Below are 19,392 nucleotides of genomic sequence, written 5' to 3'. Positions count from 1 at the left end.
ATGTACCTGTGGATGTATTTTTAGTGTGACTACTTTTTTTTTAAGTGAACAAAGTGGAAACAGCCCTGTTGATGTAATTCTCCCCTTCAGTCCGCTCTCTTAGTTGAGAAAGAGGATGAAAGCCAGAACTGTGTGACCAGACAGCTTTCTGCAGATGTTTGGTAACCGCTAGTTTAGAGGACTTCTTTCCCCACACAGATCAGAGAACAACCACTTCATCTACTTTTCAGTTCCATAATGATGGGCGGTTTTCTCCAGGTATTCAGGACCCAAACGACTTAAGGAGTTCCACAGTCCGGACCAGGACCATATATGATGTAGCCTGTAGAAAGGTCATTCCATTTTGGTTTCAGATCTTGAGTCGGGGTATCCTTACATGCTGGTGTCAGTAGTCTGTGCAGGCTGCTCCACTTTATGCAAATTAGGCACAGCCCTGAACTAGAGCTCCTAAGGTGCCTGTCGCCATGGTGTCTATTAGTCATAGAAAGCAGTCATTCAGTATATTTTTATCTCCATTTCCTTTATTTTTTCACAGTTGCAGCAGTTTTTCCCCCCTCCTCAGTCAGGTCTTCTCCATTAGTCATGTCTTATCACTTACCAACTAATACTGGTTTTGGTAGGTAGGGAGTATTGGAGAAAATCTTTAGTGACGTGGTTGGTCTTTGCCTCTTAAACCTGGTAAATGTCCCTACAGTTGGGCACCCTGGAATTGGTCCACTGCCTTGCCTCCAGATTGTAACATGTCTTGTTTCAGTTTTTGTATGGCTGTAGTGGTCAAACCACTGGATCAAGTAACGTAGCACAGTCTGCCAATTCTACAAGCCCTCCTTGCACTTGAATCTGGGAGAACATGATGCTTGTTGGATGTTGGAAAAACTTCTGGTCTGACTCATGTCACTGCAGTCTGGGAATCTAGAACAGAGCTGCACCTTGCTATTCTGTGATTGCTGTGCTCCCTTTCTTGGTTAGTGGAGAGAGAAATCTACATTGATAATAGTGCTGCCCAGCAACCTGTCTTTTCAGGGGGTCAGTGCTTGAGTTCCTGCTTTACAACTGATTTACCTAAACTGTGACTCATTTTCAGGTAGCATTCTTACAATGTCAACATTGTAAATAGGATAATAGATCTGGCTTGGCCCACTGGTGAAGAACGGGTGTCTTGAGCAGCCTTTGGCATTGTTGTGAGGAAACAGGTGGGCTGGCTGTCTTCTGTTCCCTCCTCCTCCGCTGCAAATCCACATACTGTATTCCCAGCCTCACCTCTTGGGGAAGGGGGGAGAAGAGAAGGGAACAGAAGAGAAGAGGATCATGCTGTGTGCTTGTCTAAAACAAACTACTTAAGCTGACACGATTCAACTGTTTCCGCTTTTGTGCAAAGGCGCTGCCTGCTGCAATTGGGTTCCCCCCCCAAACCTCTGGATTGGGAAGAGATCATTATTGTGATTATCCAGAGTGCCGAAGCAGTAGTGGTGTCATGCTTCGCTTGTGGGCATGTAGCGGAGGAAGGATTGAGACGCAAGCTCTCATGCATGCTGCCAACCTCCCACCTCATTAGGTTTTCATGTTGCTGTGCAGCTGTGAAATTATCAGCCAATCAGCATCACAGCATCGAGGCAGTACGGCCCACTGAATAACTCTGTCCCTAGTTTGATCAGTCTGAAGCATTTAACTTATAGTAGAACTTCAAAGATGCGAACACCAGAGCTACAGACTGACTGGTTACTTCCAGTTTCGCTATCAGGCAGCAGCAGGTGGGGGCAGGGGGAGAGAAGGAAGGAAGTAAATACTGTACTGTGCCTGTATTGCATTTTAAAGGTAGGCACATCTGGGTGGCCTGTCCCCACCCCCACACGCAGGGTACCCATTTACAGGTAGGAGTTGAAGAGGCTGAGATTTGCAGGCAGGAGCAGCACTGGGATCTACGCTGCTTTCCTGTAATAGGTACAGTTTTTACACTTACACAGACATCTACCCACCCCCAGTTGGGAAGGAGGGGACAAGCTTGCCCTACCTGGGAAGGGAGCTGCCTCTGGAACCTGGCCCGGAGTGTGGACTGCTGGAGCCAGAGCTGCGTTTTGTTCAGAGTTATGACTGCTTCAGAAACCTCCATTCCCGAGGTGTCCATAACTTTGAGGTTCTGCTGTATTTGCTACCCTTTTCCCTGTGGGAGGAGGGGAGTAAGAATAATAGATCTACACAACTGAGTCCATATACAAGCCTGAGGGAGAGACTCAATAGCAGAAAGAAGCCTTCTGCAGTCAAGGCAGAAACCGTCAATCGCAGTTTACTGGACAATTGCCCCACTGATATTTGGGCTTCTTGCATACTAGTATGATGGGATCTAGTCTCTCCTGATTCATTGCTGCCATATGCAATTGGAGTTTCATGCAATCTGCTGCAATACGAGAGCTTCTGAAAAGTAGCCAGTGTAGTAGCCCTTAGCTGAGCAGAATTCAGAGCTCTGCTGGAGGAGGGGAATCTAGTGAAATTTGACATGAGACCTGTGCTGCCCTGGGTGTATGACTGTGTCCGAGGCATGTAGTATACACAGCTTGCCCTTGTCTTATGAAATCTGGACACCTGTACCATGTTGGCTTCTTGGAGAGTGTGTAGTAATCCTCCTCATATCCACTCCTTATACTCCACACCTGAACATAGCCATTATATGAACATACCCTCATATCTTAATGACTGTACTTTGACCTGTTAACTTTTTTACCCCTAGTCAGGGATATTGCAGATTATGTATTCCTTATGCCATCTGATCTTAAACCAAACTTTGCATCCCTTGATAATCTGTATGTTGTTCCCTGATAACCGGAAACTTCTACGCTTAAACTCTGTACCGTTCATTTTTTTGGTGTGTTTTTGTTGTTTAAACCTCTTAATAAAATTGAAGATTCAGGGTCCATGCAGACTATGGCACTTTACTAGATGCATGTTTTCAAGCTAATTTTCTAATCCCCTTTCCCACTGCAGGCATGCTGCTTAGTGCTTTCTCCTCCCTGATTTGCAGAGTTAATGTTGAAGTGCATTCTCCCTACAAGTTTTTGGTAGGTTTTGGTTTTTTGTTTTCTTCTCTTTTTGCCTCACCCCGGTCTCTAGCTTCAGGTCTGCCTGGAAAAGAGTTCTGTGCTCCTATGGCTATATCTGTACATTTCAGAAGCCTATCTCTAAGCTACTTAAGCTTAAGTGTTGTACTGCTGCCCTCCCTTTATGATATGGAATAGAAGTGGGTGGATGGGTGGGAAGAGAAAGGACCTGCTTTGTCTCTGCTTGCAAGCCTGCTGCTGTGCACAGTTAGGTTAAAATCTGACTCTAAATGGCAGGCTAATCACCAGCTTTCTTCACGTTCCGAGCTCCAGGGAGGTTATTGGAACAGTAGTGTCCCAGTCTTCTCTTGTCTCAGCTGTGTTTTAGGAACAGTGTCTAAACATGGCTTCAGCTAAACTGCGTTATGACAAAGTTTGACTGGCTGCTGTGGATGGATGTTAAAATATTTGAAACTTTTTTTTAAATGGGATTTGGCTTCATTCACACTAGCCTTGTCAGACTGCATTGTAAACCACTTTAGACAGTCGCTCTTCAGACACAGCTATGAGGCCAGTGTAGGTGGAGCCTCTAAACAGACACCAGGAAAACCCTTCCTGTGAAACAGATCGGGAAACTTACTGCGTGTAAATAGTTGTTCTGAACCATCTATGCAGGAGCGATTCCAGTGATGGTGTTGTCCTGAGCAGGCTGGAGGCATCCTTAGAGGGGGGCTGGGTGGGTGGTTTTTTCTAGTCTACCTGTCATTTAGATGTTTCTGGTTGCTAGTGCAAACAACACTGCAGACTAGTTAATGAATTGTTTAGTCTATTTAGTTCACTTTGGGAAGGAACTTGTTCTGTGAGATAGTCCGGTATCCTGCAGGCTCCCCAGAACTCTGTGTGCAAGGCAGAGGAATTGTGCAATGGGAGGAATACACATGCCTGAAGACTTACACAAAGCTGGTGGCTATAATATTTAGGCCCATTGGCATTGACCGTTTTTAACTTCATGGGCAGATGAGCTGTAACATAAATTAATAGTTTTGCTTTGAATGAAAGGGGATCAACTTCACTTTTTTAAAGTGGCGGGACTATAGACTTCCATTCTTGATGATTATTCTAGAAGCAGATCCCCTCCCCCCCACCTTGTGAAACCCTGTTTACCCTGTAACTGCTCTCAAGCTGCTGTTACATAGTTGGATCTAAAAGTATCTCACTTCAGTGCCTATCTATTCTCTTATGAATGATACTTAAGAGCATATGGTCCTCTCTGATTATCATAACTGGACAGAAGCAGCAGAGTGACTCATCATGAGTGTTGACCGCTTGCCAGAATGCTCATCTTAGGGACATACTGTCCGACTGCCTCTGGTTGCCGAGAAGATGTCTGGAGTTCTGAGATGCTAAGTGAAGGAAGGTGTCTCTATTTAAAACTATATTTCCCTTTAGTGTAGCTTGCTGGAGGACCTAGTCACTTCCAGCAATTGGTGAGGAGCCTGCACCAGGCGCCTCAGCTGTATAGCCTGCTTTTCCTAGTCTGCAGTGCTGAGACAAAGAAGTGGTTAATGAGGCTTCCAGTCTTGTCAGTGGTGCAGAAACAGTCTCCAGCTGTGACTGTGGTGGGTCTTGGCTGGCTTTGATAGCTTTGATCTTGCTGCTTCCTGTATGTTACAGGCTCTAAGTGGTAAAGGGTTTTTTGTTTTGTTTGTTTCTAGATTCGGAAGGCTCGTTAATGCTAAATCAGTTGCCTTTGTCTTGGAGCTTAGTGAGTAGTGTAGACATATATTCTTTTGTGAGCTGTTTTCCTCCCTCTTCTTCGTCCCCACTCCGTAAGGGAGAGAGCAGATGGGAAAAGCTTTTTCTTTCCTGCACCTAAACAAGCTTTACCTTTTTTGTGGTCCCCCTTCTCCCCCTCCCCCCAAATACCCCATGCCAGAAGGCAAGGAGAAAAATTCCTTCCTATACAGATAGAAATGCTTTTGAAGGGGAAGTTCTGAAGATTTGTGCCCATTTCAAGTGAAGAGTGCTGCACTTGATGGTTAGACATTTAGACACCGTATATCTGTAACCAGCCTGCTACACTGTTCATTCATGGTGGGTCACTTAAATTCCACATAGTCAGTAGACATGGGATCTGTATTATCTCTCCTCCCCTCTCCAGTCCTCAGAGTCATAGTTTAAAATAACCTACCATCACAGAACTATTGCTTTTTCTCTTCTGTTTTCTGTTTAAAACCTGGCATCTTCCTCCAGAGCAGCTACCCTATTAAAGTCGGCCTTAATGGCTTATTTTAAAAGAGAGGGTTAAGTGGGCTGGTTTGCAGTGGATTTGTGTGTGTATTTCGTCTGTGGAAGGTCACCCATCTGTGGAAGGTCCCCCATAGCTAGCAGGCTGCACTAACTACACAGCCTCATATAAACTGTTTCAATGCTGTGAAAGTTATCTCTGATCAGAGAGTAGACAGCAGTGGACCTCTAGAAAATTTATATTTAGAAACCTAAGAAGGATTAAGATAAATTTCTTCAAATGGTTCCTCATAGCAGTATTGTATGTCATCATTTCAGAGGTGAAACGTCTTTCTAGAAATGATCTAAGGACCCCATAAACCCCATTGGTACAGCATAGAGCTCACATTCCAGGGGCACATCACATTCCCACGCTTCTCTAGCCCTGGACTCTTCCCATTTCCTATCTGTCATGTGAATAAATTTGTGATGCTTCACCAGCATCTGCTATACGTTACTTCTGATTCCACTCTGATGGTAAGAATTATAATTCTTTCTGTCAAGTCACAACTTCTTTGAACATACCCAGATGTTTGCTGTGTTTTGCGAATAGTAACTGTTGCAGAGAGAAATGACCACCACCTTTTGATGGCATCCTTCTTCCGTGTGTGCAAACTTCTGAAAGTCATCGATTCCAAAGCCAGCAGGGATCATTGTGGTGGTCTAGTCTGATCTCCTGGCCATAGAACATCCCCAAAGTAATTCCTGGATCATATATTTTAGAAAAACATCTGATCTTGATATAAAAATTGTCAGCGATGGAGAATCCACCATGACTCTTTGTAAATTGTTCCAGTGGTTAATTACTCTCATTGTTTAATGTGTGCCTTATTTCCAGTTTGAATTTTCAACTTTTAGCCATTGGATTGTTATACCTTTCTGCATTAAACTGAAGAGCCTATTATTAAATATTTATTCCCCATGTAGATACTTAGACTGTAATGAAGTCACTCTTTAGTCCTGCCATATAAAGCATGGTTGTAGTCTGAAAAGTGATTGGGTAAAAATAGCACCACTCTGTCTGGCAGATCTGCTCCCTACGTGAAATCATCATCTGCTCAGTTTAGGGGCAAAATATATCTTACTGTTTTTTAATTCCTTATTAGCCCTGATGAACCATCTGAGCTAGGGAAGTGAGCTGGATTCTTTTTCCCCCTTGTGCCTAAGCAACAGCATTGCTACAGCTGTGCAAAATTGTTTGAAGGCAAGGGGTGAGAGAGATCACAAAGGGTATGATTTGTTCTGTCAAAGCTTTTTAGGGGAGGCGATGGGAAAGAAGGAAGAGCTCAGCTTGACTCTTCTGTAATGAGGTGAGTTTGTAGGACTGGTAACTAGCATGTCCTCCCCGCGCCCCTGTAAACTGGAACACCATTAATGGTGGCAAACTTCAAACCCCAAAGTGTGATAGGGTGTCTTTTTCATTGTTCTTCAGAGTAGATCTGCACTTAAAAACAAAACAAAACAAAAAAACTGCACAACCAAAACTCCTGTTGTGATGGAAACTGTGTAGTCTTCACTCTTCTATGGAAGCTTTTTTTCTTTTGCGTTCGTTACAGGATGAGATCTGTTCAAACCACTTCCCTTTCAGCTTCTCTCGATAAGCCTCCAAATAGTGAGGTACTCAATGTTGAGGAATGGTTTTGTTTTTAGGTGGAGATGTCATTAGCAGAGAGAACAAGGTATATTGGAAGAACAGTCACACATGTGCACATACACTAATTAGATCTGCAAGTGCATGTGTATATTTAAGACATACACTGTAAAGTGGCTTCTTTCCATAGCAGAGCTTTTCAAATACTGCATATGGTACTGAATCCTTGAAGATACTCAAAAAGCAGCCTAATTTGTATTTAAAGGGAAACAGGTTGAGCTGTATTATCTACAGCTGTCACACTTATGGAAAAATATCTTCTTCACTGATGGATTTCCGTTCAGCTAATTTTCCATGACTGGATAAAGCTTGTTTTGTTTCTGTCCCATATAGATCTGGCTGGCTGCCCTTGCTCCTTCCTTGTTCTTCTGTGTAAGACTGTCCTCCAGTCCTTCATATTTGACTTCCAGATAGTGACCTTCACAGGCTGTCTCCATTGGGAAAAATCAGTGACTTTTCCACCTCTGCCCACTTTGGGGAGAGCCCTCTCTTAAAGGCCCCATCTATGCTGGGTCTCAGTGAGTAATTTAAACTGTGTTTAAACGCAGTTCCAGCTAAAGTCATCTTTTAATCATTTGGCCACAGTGGAGGGGAACACACTGCTGTGATCCTGGACTTGGTCTCTTTCCCTCATACTGGTAAGGGTGGGGGCTCTTTATATACAGAGTTCCCTGGGAAAGGCATTCTGGGCTGACCAGAGGAGCAGGGATGACTACAATTATGGAGAGCTGCATCCATCCATCTCTGTTGGATGCAAGTATGCCATAGCAGAGCGCCCTTGAAGTTATGCAGTGTGGTGCATGCTCAGGTCGAAGAGGGTTTCTAAGAGGATCCCATACTCCCTGAGGACAAAAACAGACTCTGCAGGAGGGAGAATAGATTAACTCTCTTTTCTAGCCTCCAGTAGCGTCTGGACCGTCCCTTAGGTATTCCTTATATATCAAGTGCTACCACTTCCTTCAGACCTCAGCAGTGCCTGCCCTGTAATTGGGATGGCAGGTGGTCTCCCTAATGACACCATTCTGTGTGTAGTGACATACAGCTAGCACTTCCAGAGGGGTGTCGGGAACAGACTATTAAGACTCTGCATTTCACCTTGTCCCTTGCCCTGTTATGCATGACATTGCTAACTGTGGACACACTAGTAACCAGGAACACTAATGTCATGAGCCAAACCTCCTTCAGTGAGAGTAGGTGGTAACAAATCTCCATGTGTGCCAGGAGTTATTCACGCCTGAACTACTTTCTTCTTTTATGTGTGGAGTGCATGGGTCTAGTAGATGCTCAGAGGAATTTACCAAATTAAGAGGTGAAGGGCTGAATCAGTGGCTAGCTCAAAATGAAATTCCGTGTGTGTGTATGAGAGAGGATTGATTTCTTACATCTGGAGTCTTGGCTTCAAATTCTGGCTTTGGTACAGAGCTAGTTCTATGAATGTGCAGACACTGGATGTGTGGGGTACCTCTTCCCCCCCCCCCTTTCCTCCAGTGACCCAAGGACTGGAACTGGTAGAAATTGGGGTGCCTCTTTTTAATTCCATTTAAATGTTTAGAATGAAGAGACTTACAGGAAGGGGGTTGGCTGGTGGGGCAGGAGAGGAGTGGGATTAAGACACTGACTCCACCCAGAAGTATTTTTTCCTTCCTTTAAAATATTTAAGACCGCTAGTGTTTGGATCATGTGCTTGGGTAAAAATGACTTGGTACGTTTCTAGTGCTTTGTGTACACAACAGGCAGCGTGGCACCACTGAGTCTTGCCATTGAGACATTCAGACTTGGAATAGCAGAATTGAACTCCATAAGCAGAGCTGTGTTTGTGGTGGAAGTGTTGGCAGTGGAGCTTGCACTACCTGGCTAAAGGCTAGTGCTTGTTTGTCTCTGACTTGTATGGACACTAATACTTTCTTTTAACTGGACTAACTGTACTGCTGTTCTTGTTGTGGGTCTCCCCTGAGTGCACCCCATAGGTGGCAGGCCTCATTCTCTCAACTTGCCCACCCTTACACCAAGACTTGGGTTACAGCCCCCTGTGTACCAACCCTGACTTTCAGCAGGTCCAGTTGGCATTTAGGCCCTGTGGTTGACTTTTTTTCCCTGGGAGTTGAGATTTGTGGTTAATAGTCAGGCACCACAAAGCTGCTTCTCTCACAGTGTTAATATTAACAGCAGGAATACAGCTTTCAGAGATGTGGGTTAAAGGTAACACAGAGACCTAACCACGTGGCTCTTAACTGCTCCTGGGCTAGATGCCTAGGCCTGCTTAGAGAACCTGCCTGCTCTCAGCTCCTATATCTCCCAGTCTGTGTCCGCTTGTGAGCTCTTTCACTGATACTCTGGGCAATCTCCCCTACTCACCAAAATTTCCTCTCTAAAGCCTTTGAAGTTTTCTAAGGGCTTGTCTACACTTACAGTACTGCAGTGGCACAGCTGCACCACTGCAGCGCTTGGTGAAGATGCTACCTATGCTGATGGGAGAGTATCTCCCATCAGTGTAGTTACTCCACCTCCCTGAGAGGTGATATGTATGTCGATGTGAATAGCCTGCCTGTCAGCATAGTGCTGTCTACTGCACCTGGAGTTAGGTCGGTATAACTACAACACTCAGGGGTGTGGGAAATCAAAAGCTGAGCGATGTAGTTATACCAACATAAGTTGGAAGCATAGACCAAGGTTAAGAGTTTAGTGCTCCCTTTGATCGCTCTTCTCAGCATGTCACCTGGTCTGGGCCTGTGAAGTCTTTTCTCATGGCTATAAAGGGTATTTGCATTTTGCGGGAGTGTTCTTTATCTGGGCCATTGTTTCACCTGTTCTTGGTTTCTTTACCTGTCCCTCTTGATCTAACTCCATAGCAAGTAACTCCTCATAAACAACCACACAGGAACCTGTACTGTATTAATAAACACACTTTCCTGGTTTATCACAACTGCTTTCCAGTTTCTAGTTTGCTGGCAAACTACTTAGTGAGGAGGTTTTGGTTTTAACTTTTTAACAAAGTAGAACTGTCTGTCTAAGGAGGTAACATTTCAAATGGAGGAACCCATTGTGGGCCAGGAATAGATGTGCCAATCCATTGTGTATTTACATTGTCAGAAATGGTATAAACCTGCAGTAGTTGAGGTATGGAACTATGAACCATACACACTAGTGATGGAAGAGACCCCTTGGGTCCTCTAGGCTATCCCCTTGCCAGTGGAGAGTCCCTTTATCTTAAGTATTGCAGATAGCTGCAGGTTGTCTCCAAACAATGTTAACAATCTGATCTGTACCATCGGGAATATGGGAAAGGGGTAGCTTCTGAAGGTGAAGGCCCATTCCCCTGACCATTTTTATCCCAATCCTGCAAAAGTGGAATACAAATAACTGCTTTAACACTGATGCATCTGTTTTGTTAGATTCCTGGAAGGGAATTTGCAAAAGCCCCAGAAAGGAAATCCACCTTTTCAGCGAGAATGCTCATTTGATAAGCTGCCAGTTCTGAGCTAAGCGTCATTTAATAAAGATTTTAGTCTGTGGGGACCTGTCAGTAGAAGCTGAATTTGGAGAGAGTCTTATTCTTTCCATAGCGTGTGGAGGCTTTCAGCTGTCATTACAGAGAAACAGGATAAGAGTAACCAGTTGAGAGGGATCCCCCCACCCTTACAGTAAGGGAGTGTTTCCTTGCTGTAAAATGGAGATTAGAGTGTGTGGTAACAACTGAGGGAAAGAATAGGTTGTACTTTAATTTTAACCCATTGGAACACGAGTATTCCATTGCTGATTAGTATGGCTTGGGTTTGAATGTGCAGTTAGAGAAAATACCAGCTTCATGCTAAATTAATCCTTTGTACTGGGTGGTTTGGATTCTTATTAGCTAACATTTTGTTTTGTACTGGGGGCCACTGGAATGAATTCTAGACCTTGCCCCCATGTGACCTGTGGTAATTAAGGGGTCCAACCTTACCTGCATCACCCTTTGTTGCAGCCCTGGCATTCTACAAAGATCTGTCAAGACCTCTGACTAGTCAACTTCTGGAGCCCACGTACCTTTTAAGCGGCAACAATTTGTCTCATGTACACTGGCCAGACTGGAATACAGGCCTCTAGTGCTGAATGTATTCATTGTAAAATGGGGGCCAGAGGGGCAGGGGAAGGGCAGTGATGGATGCTTAGTCAAACTCTAACTGCAGTCTCAGGGCTTATCTATGTGCAGACACTCAGGAAAATTAATCTGAATTAATGAAAGCTGCACACTTAAAGCAGACTAATTACAATACATTAAACGTACTAAAGTGAATTAAGATAAACTATCGCATGGTCTGGGGAAGAGCTGGAAGGTCAGCTGCTTCCTTCACATTATCAGCTTTAAGAAACTGTCAGCACTGAAAGGTGATGGGTAGTGTTTGCAGTGGATAGGAGAAATGGGACTCCCTACTGGGCTTCTTAATGAGCAAGGTGTGCTGGCCCTCTTTGTACCAGAGGCAAAGGTGGAGGAAATAGCTCCGGGGCTACTTTATATCCTCAGGATGTCGTGTCTCTCACCCCACCACACTCCTTACTGGTATCACTCACTGGAATAAATAGATGAGTGCTCTATTGGCAGTGGACCAGTTTGCTTCATTTGTTCTTCTGGATGAGCATCTTTCTCTTCCCACACTCCTTTAACCGCCCCGCTTTTATTTTATATCTCAAGTTGCTGTGTGTAAATCCAGAAGGAACATTAGTCATAGATTGCAGGGAAAGCTTTCTTCTGGCAAAGGCTAATTATAAAGTAAACTATAAATAGTTCACAGTCCAGCAGTGATTAAACTAACTGTACTCTTGGGACCCTCTCAAACTGTAGACATTTAGTTTAAAATCCATAACTGTCCACTGGACTGAAATAGTTGAATTTTAAGCAGAAGCAATTTTTTAGCTCATGGGTGGAAGATGCAACACAAGTATATTGCAGCCAAATTCTTATCACTGCACCTAACTCAGAAAGTTTGCTCGTTGAAATCTTGTCTCTGTAGTTTAGTCTGGACCAAATGTCACTGTAGACTGGATAGCGTCTCACTAACAGTTACACTTCATCCACTACTGTAATGCAGGTGAAGTGTTCCTGAAGTGTTAAGTGAGTGGTTTTGGTTTGGGCCTTATGGAAAGTCCAATATGCAGATCAAGTGCATCTCTCTTGGTTTGGTGTTGAGGCCATATAACTAGCACTATATTTTACTATGGTAGTGAAAATGACTGTCTCACTCATGGATCGATAGGTTGTGATGAGGGAAAGTTAGCTCTTCCAGTAAGTACTTTATGCTGTTGCTTTTCAAGGATACATGAAGGCTTTAGTGTCCTGCTTTGGAAGATTTTAATGAAGCTCCATTCTTTACTAAAATAGTGGTGTATCCCCCGGGAGATTATTTTAATCTGTTCACTGGCACAGCAGCCAGCTGTTGCCAGTAAATAGAACTGGCACCAGGAAATGGGGGAAATCCGAAGTTAATGTAGCCTTAATAGGACTTGAAATAAGAAATTGTGTGCCCAAAACCAACCTTCCAGACCTCTTCCTCTTGTCTGCAGCAGCAATCTTTGAACAAGTTTTGGTTGCTCAGTAAAAATGTGTGGTTTTTTAAGCAAATAAAATCCTGCCCTATACTGTTGTAAAATCAAAAGTGGGGAACCCATAGCTGCAAACTAAATGGAAATGTTAACCCTTGCACCTGCGTCATCCTACCCTCTGTTACAAAACCTTTCAGAGGGAAGGATCTTTTGATTTCAATATACTCTGTCTATCCCTAAAAATGATCTTTGGGCACTGGATTGGCTTTGACTGACTAGATGGGGAGCTCTTCTCTTCCAGGCCACAAGTTTAAATTCTGATTTGAGGAGTAGTGACTGAAAGTTACCATGTTGAAGCTGTTTAGTGGCCCAGGTGAGGGCTTCTCAAGCTCTCTTACAGGTAGGATCATCTTACTTTCTCTCCTGTTACCTTGTAGACCTCTTGTCCATATGCTATTACACAGATCACTTCCCCTCCCATGCATGATGGTCAGATGTCTTTGTGGCTGTCCTAATAGCAACTTCTCCATATAAGAAGTTGCTGTTAAAGTATTTTGTGTAGCAGCTAGAAAAAAAGGAGAACCAAAACCACTTGACCAGTTATCTCTCTCTGGATCACAGTTGGGGAACCTCTGGCCTCAGAACAACAAGTTGATGGTCTTGGCTCTTTCCAAAGGATAGGGGTGCGCATCAATAAAACCAGTTACCCTTGGCACTAATTACCCCCCCTGTTGATGTGATCTTAGTAGAGGTCAAGAAGTGCAGCGTTCTGGAAACTGAACTACCCTGTCCCTTCACAGTGATGGTCCCTTCAGTTAGGAATGAAGCACATAGTAGGGTCATGTGGATGATCTTGCAAGTGCCCAGATAGTGCTAGCCATCCACTGAGTGGTGGCAATCTATTGCCCTGGTACCCTCTCTTGCTCTGGGACTTCTCCCTTTCTTGGCATTGGGATCTGGATACTTGTTGCTTCTGTTTATTTTGTTAATGGTACTCTCAACAGCAGGAATCTGTCTGACCTGTCCTAGAGTCAGGCCAGCCTTTAAATAGCACAAAGCCTGTGGTGCTGTCCACTCCAGCCTTCAAAGGATGGCAGTTCCGGAGTATTGAATCTCTCTGAAGCCAGTTTCATTTGGTTGTTTCTATCCTAGCAGTGCTGCACAATCACTGCTTCCGTATGCACTGCTACTGTTTTTATTTTGAAAGGTTGCTGCTACAGTGTAGCTACATCTGCCAATCTGTCTGATAATACTTGGATTTACACTCGCATTCAAGGACTGCTCAATTTTTGGCTTCTGCCAGAAGTGTCGCTCCAGTGGTAAAATGTTGCCCCTTCAGGCTGTCTCCAGATAAGTATGGTTCCTGCATCATTTACGATAATGGTTCTGATAGCTTGAGGAATCTCTGCTCTCCATGGTGAAAAGCCAAGTGCATAATTTTAAATTTACTCAGAACAATGTGGCCTTGAATAACAGCGTCCCAGATTTAGTGTTGCAGGATAAAGTGACTAAAGGTTTTATCCAGCCTTGCAGTCCCTCTTTAAATACTAGTAGTTTAATCCTGGCAAGCAAGCACTGACTTGTCTTCAGTTGAAGCTAGTCTTTCACTGCAGGGCTGCCTTGGGGGGGGGGGGGGGGGTGGCGGTGGCAAGTGGGGCAATTTGCCCCACAAGAATATAGTATTCTATAGTATTGCAACTTTTTTTAATGGAAGGGGCTCCTGAAATTGCTTTGCCCCAGACCCCCTGAATCCTTTGGGCAGCCCTCCTTTCACTACCATCCTGTCTCTGGGTCCTAAATTGTTTTGTTGGAAGGATTAGCAACTCCAGTCTTACACCATAAAAAAATGAAATCATGTATGTCCATTAGCTGAAAACACACACTTTCTCTCTGACATGAACACACAGAACCTTGGCATGCTCCCATTCCCATTCAGCTGAATATTTACAGTGAAACAAATTAAAACTTCACTTCACTTCACAGTCCTGACTCTCTTGATTGGATGCGACAAGCGACTAGAACCAATCTTTGTTATGGGGGAGGATGATGTCTCTGCATGCTGAGCTGCAGCATGAAACCTTCACCATTGAAGAAAGACTATGGTGTGCTGGAAAGGGATGGATTATTAGTGAGGCTCCTGTTTCAGGCAGTAATGCTTCTCTGAGCGTATCTATTGAAGGGGGAATTTTTTTTGTTTTCTTGTGCAGTTTGCCTGGGACTGTACCTTAGGTATTGTAAAGGAATCTCAGTATGGCAGGTGCGTTTAGTTGAGTACTATATGCTGGTAGATGGCAGGCCTTGGGAAGTGGGAATACAGTTGCCCTGTTGAAGATCCCTCTCTGTTCAGAAACTCTTAACAGCACACCCACCATGTGGTATGATCTAGTGAAGGGAATAAACTCTCCCTTCTGTCCTCCCTGCCCCCATTTTGATAGCTGAATCTATGTGTGTGATTCTTGGTATGATCTGTATATCTTTCTGTGCTGTCTTGTTAGGTATGCATTAATCACCTGTAGTTATTTTCTTCTGGCAAATGCTGTGGATTTATTGTCAAAGCCTTGATTATACTATGCTGCCATGTGGGCTACTTGCAATCCAACAGACAGGCTGTAAACTGATGCAAATCTCATGATGTATGGTTGACAAGTACCAAGTTGTGCCAACACTGACACAAGCTTGATTGGAAGTACAGTGAACGGTGCAGCTTGCAAGACTTCCCAGGACACTAATGCAGCTGGGGGTAGCTATAAAACAAAGAGGGTGGGAAGGAAAATACAAATCTATAAACCCTCCCTGAGGTTACCTTGGCATTTCGTCCATGGTGTAACAGCCCTTGCTTAAATCCACATTTCATGCAACTGCAACATTCCTCAGCTCAGTTGTCTGACCAGGTAGGAGTTATATGTGTGGGTTTTTTTAAATAAAAGAACCACCACAAATCTCTCTTTGTAATATAGTGTGGGATTGTAGTGAGAGAAGGGTGGGGGGGGAGAGAGAGATCAGGGAGATGACATTGATTTAAATATCCTTTGTTTTGCCCATGCTGGTACAGATCTGTATCTAAACTGCAGTTTACTAGGACTGTTGGGTCAGCACTAAATCCTTGGGCCCCATTCCAGATATTAAAGCCATTCCTAAATTTTATTTACTTTCTGGCTAGAATTTGGATGTTGGTGACTATTAAATGCAATCAGCTGAAGAATCTCGTTTATTACATTAATGTGGAAAAGTGTGGATTTGATGTTAGAATGTTCTGAAAGGAGCATTTGTTTTTTGTTAATGAATCTAGTTTTACTGAGAATCTGATGAGAAATTTGGCATTAACACTGCACTCATGTTTCTAATTGGGTATCGTTGAAGGAAACCACAGACATGAATAGAAGCAGACACACAAACTAGTTCTGATTGTGAGCATTTCAAATTTATTGTATATTCCCATCTCCATTGGTATTATCTAGATAATTGTTTTTTGTCTCTGTACAGTATGTGGGACCATACAGGCCCAGCTTGAGCCTCCAAGATACTGCTGCACTGGGGATTGATTTTTAAAAGCAGAGACTCTCTTTCAAGTGTGGATAATAAATTCCACCCTCCTGTTTCAAACCCACTCATGCACTTGGATTTCTAGTCTTAGTGTTGCTCTACCACAGGGGTCGGCAACCTGCGGCACGCGAGCCAATTTTGAGCGGCACGCAGCTGCCTGCCGCAGTCCCGGCCCCCAGCCTAACTCAGCCCTCCTGCCCCCCGCTCTCCCCTGCGGGGGCAGGAGGCAGAAGCTTGGTCCTGCGGCAGCCAAGCTTCCCCCCTCGCCGCTTCTCCCCCCAGCGTGGTGCTTTCCTGCCCCGCCCCCTCTCCTTCCCTGCACCAATCGGCTGATGGCCCTAGCAAGGGGGAGGGGGAAGAGCAGCAGCATGCGCACAGCTCCGTAGACCAGGGGTCCCCAACCTTTTTAGGTCCAGGGACCGGTTTCGTTTGCCGGACCCTCCGCAGGCGTGCCTGCGGAAGCTCCAGCTGAGCCCCGGGAGCAGCGGACCTCCCGCAGGCACGACTGCGGAGGGAGCGCTCGTCCCGCGGCTCAGCTGGACCTCCCGCAGGCATGCCTGCGGAAGCTCCACTGGGTCGGTTCGCGGCCCGGTACCGGGCCGCGGACCGGGGGTTGGGGACCCCTGCCGTAGAGGATGCAGAGAGAGGCAGGGACGGAGCCTTGGGGAAGAGGGTGGAACAGGGCATATCCCTTCCAGCCCCCTGCCCTGAGCCGCTCAGGGCAGGGGGCTGGGAGCACTCCTACGAGCCGAGCACCCCAGCCCTCTGCCCTGACCCACCCCACACCCATCCCTCTGCCCTGCACCCCCACACACACCCAGCCTTCTGCCCTGCATCTCCACAGCCCCAGCCCTGAACCCCCACACCCAACACACAGCCAGTCCTCTGCCCTGACCCCCCCACACCCAGCCTTCTGTCCTGCACCCCCATACTTCCAGCCTTGAACCCCCCACACCCAGCCTTCTGTCCTGCACCCCCACAGCCCCATACTTCCAGCCTTGAACCCCCACACACACCCAGCCTTCTGCCCTGCACCCCCCACAACTCAGCCCTCTGCCCTGACCCCTGAACCACCCCCCCCCCTCCCCAGGTCTGGGGTCCCAGCCACAGGCCCTGATCAACCTGCTGCCGGCCTAGGTGAACAGAACCCCAGGCTGGCAGCAAGCTGAGCAGGCTGGCGGCGTAAGATCAGCATTTTAATTTAATTTTAAATGACGCTTCTTAAACATTTTGAAAACCATGTTTACTTTTACATACAATAGTTTAGTTATATAATATAGACTTATAGAAAGAGACCTTCTAAAAACGTTAAAATGTATTACCGGCACGCGAAACCTTAAATTAGAGTGACTAAATGAAGACTCGGCACACCACTTCTGAAAGGTTGCCGACCCCTGTTCTACCATTTATTATGGAGGGAATATTTTATTTGTGAAGATTAAGAGACTTGCAGAAATGGAAACAAACTCTTATATTTGTAGCTGTACAGTTCGACCAACTGTCCCAGTACTGATCTCTGCTCTGGATTAAAGGCCAAACCTTGACTCATTCTTGTGACTTACAGACTCAGGAAGACAATAGTACATTCATTATTTGTGGCTTACTCCACACATCCACTTGTGAATGTATCTGTTTAATGAATAAGCTTAGTTTCATAGGGTTTGGCTACACTTGCAGCTGTACAGCGCTGGGAGTTAAAGCTGTCTTCGTACAGCTGTGTAGGGAAAGCGCTGCAGTGTGGCCACACTGACAGCTACCAGCACTGCAGTGTGCAGGGGCGGCTCTAGCCATTTCGCTGCCCAAAGCACGGCGGCATGCCGCGGGGAGGGCTCTGCTGGTCGCCGGTCCCGCGGCTCTGGTGGACCTCCCGCAGGCGTGCCTGCGGAGGGTCTGCTGGAGCCACCTGCCGCCCTCCCGGTGACCAGCAGAGCGCCCCCCACGGCATGCCGCCCCAAGCACATGCTTGGCGTGCTGGGGCCTGGAGCCGCCCTTGGCAGTGTGGCCACATTTGCAGCGGTGTTGGGATTGGTGCATTATGGGCAGCGAACACTGGGATGAAGTGGCTGCAATGTGCTTTTCAAAAGAGGGGGGTGGGGTGGAGTGTGACAGGGAGTGTGGGGAGACACAGTGGATTTTTGGAGCTGACACTGTCAGCTCCCTGCCTTGCAAGTTCCGACCCCTTCCCCCACCCCTCTCTCATTCACTAAATGCAAATAGCCTTCTTTGTTTTTTTCCCTCACAGACCAGATAAGCAGCTGCTCCAAAACTGCCCCCCCCCCTGCCGCTTTGCTGCTTCTCTCCTCAAGCAAACACTAGCTGTGGACATTCCAAACGGATCCCCCTGCCTCTGCTCATTCACTGCAAACAGTAGCTGTGTTTGTTTTTTAGATAAGCAACCCCGGGAGCCCCCGAGTTCACAACAAAACAAAGTGTTATCTTTACTTAAAAGCATTATGGGAAGGTTCCAGAGGTCAGTTACAGCGTAGTAAGATTAATCACTATTTACGCTGGCACCCCAGCACTGCAACAGCAGCGCTGTTCTCTTTATTCCTCTCGTCGAGGTGAAGTACATGCAGCGCTGTAGCCAGGGAGATACAGCGCTGTATGTGCCTTGCCAGTGTGGACGGGGAGTAAGTTACAGCGCTAGTGGTGGATTTACAGCGCTGTAACTCTCAAGTGTAGCCAAGCCATAGTCTTGTGTCGAGGGGAGGAGTCTGTGACCCATTCCATGAGTGCAAAATCCCTGGGACTCAGATAAATCATCTGTGTCTGCCATGTATTTATGCTATGGAGGTGCCTCTGATGTAACTGATTCTTATTTTATTTATTTTTGTCGTCTTCCTCAGGCTTTGTTGCTGTTTGGTGGTGTTGCCCTGTCCTGCCTTGCTCTGGATCTCCTCTTCCTCCTGTTCTACTCATTCTGGCTGTGCTGCCGCCATCGAAAAAGTGAAGAGCACTTAAATGCGGATTGCTGCTGCACTGCTTGGTGTGTTATCATAGCGACCCTTGTCTGCAGGTGAGTTTACGTTTTGTCGGTAGGGTAAATTAACGTCACCAATTTTGTCACTGCTACTTCCTCCACTGCATCCCTCCCACACCATACATATGCTGAGCATCAGCTACCGACGCAGTGACTCAATATATTGGATACAGGGTATTGTTGGAAACAGCCTCCTCTCTTTTAGTGTACTCCTCCTAACTTTAAAATCCAGCATAGTCTTTTCTGATTGCTATTCCACACCTTACTGCATAATGGTTTGAGTCATATGATGATGACTATAAAGTGCCATAATAGCAGCAGGGTATTTGCCATTTACTAGCAGTTAAACAAGGACCCTGTCCTGAGAGGCTTACCACCTAATT

At 45.6% G+C, this 19,392-nt stretch overlaps 1 protein-coding gene across 1 annotated transcript in view; it reads left to right on the top strand.

Annotated features, from left to right (window-relative positions):
- TTYH3 (tweety family member 3) overlaps positions 1–19,392 on the top strand; it is a 105,006-nt gene that overhangs the window by 35,760 nt on the left and 49,854 nt on the right. Inside the window, exon 2 of the mRNA XM_044980682.1 lies at positions 18,876–19,045. Within this exon, the coding sequence (XP_044836617.1) occupies positions 18,876–19,045 (170 nt within the window). The remainder of the gene's footprint in view (positions 1–18,875; positions 19,046–19,392) is intronic.

Source organism: Mauremys mutica, chromosome 11 (assembly GCF_020497125.1).
Source record: "Mauremys mutica isolate MM-2020 ecotype Southern chromosome 11, ASM2049712v1, whole genome shotgun sequence".
NCBI lineage: Eukaryota > Metazoa > Chordata > Testudines > Geoemydidae > Mauremys > Mauremys mutica.
This window is presented reverse-complemented; position numbering and strand designations above follow the sequence as displayed.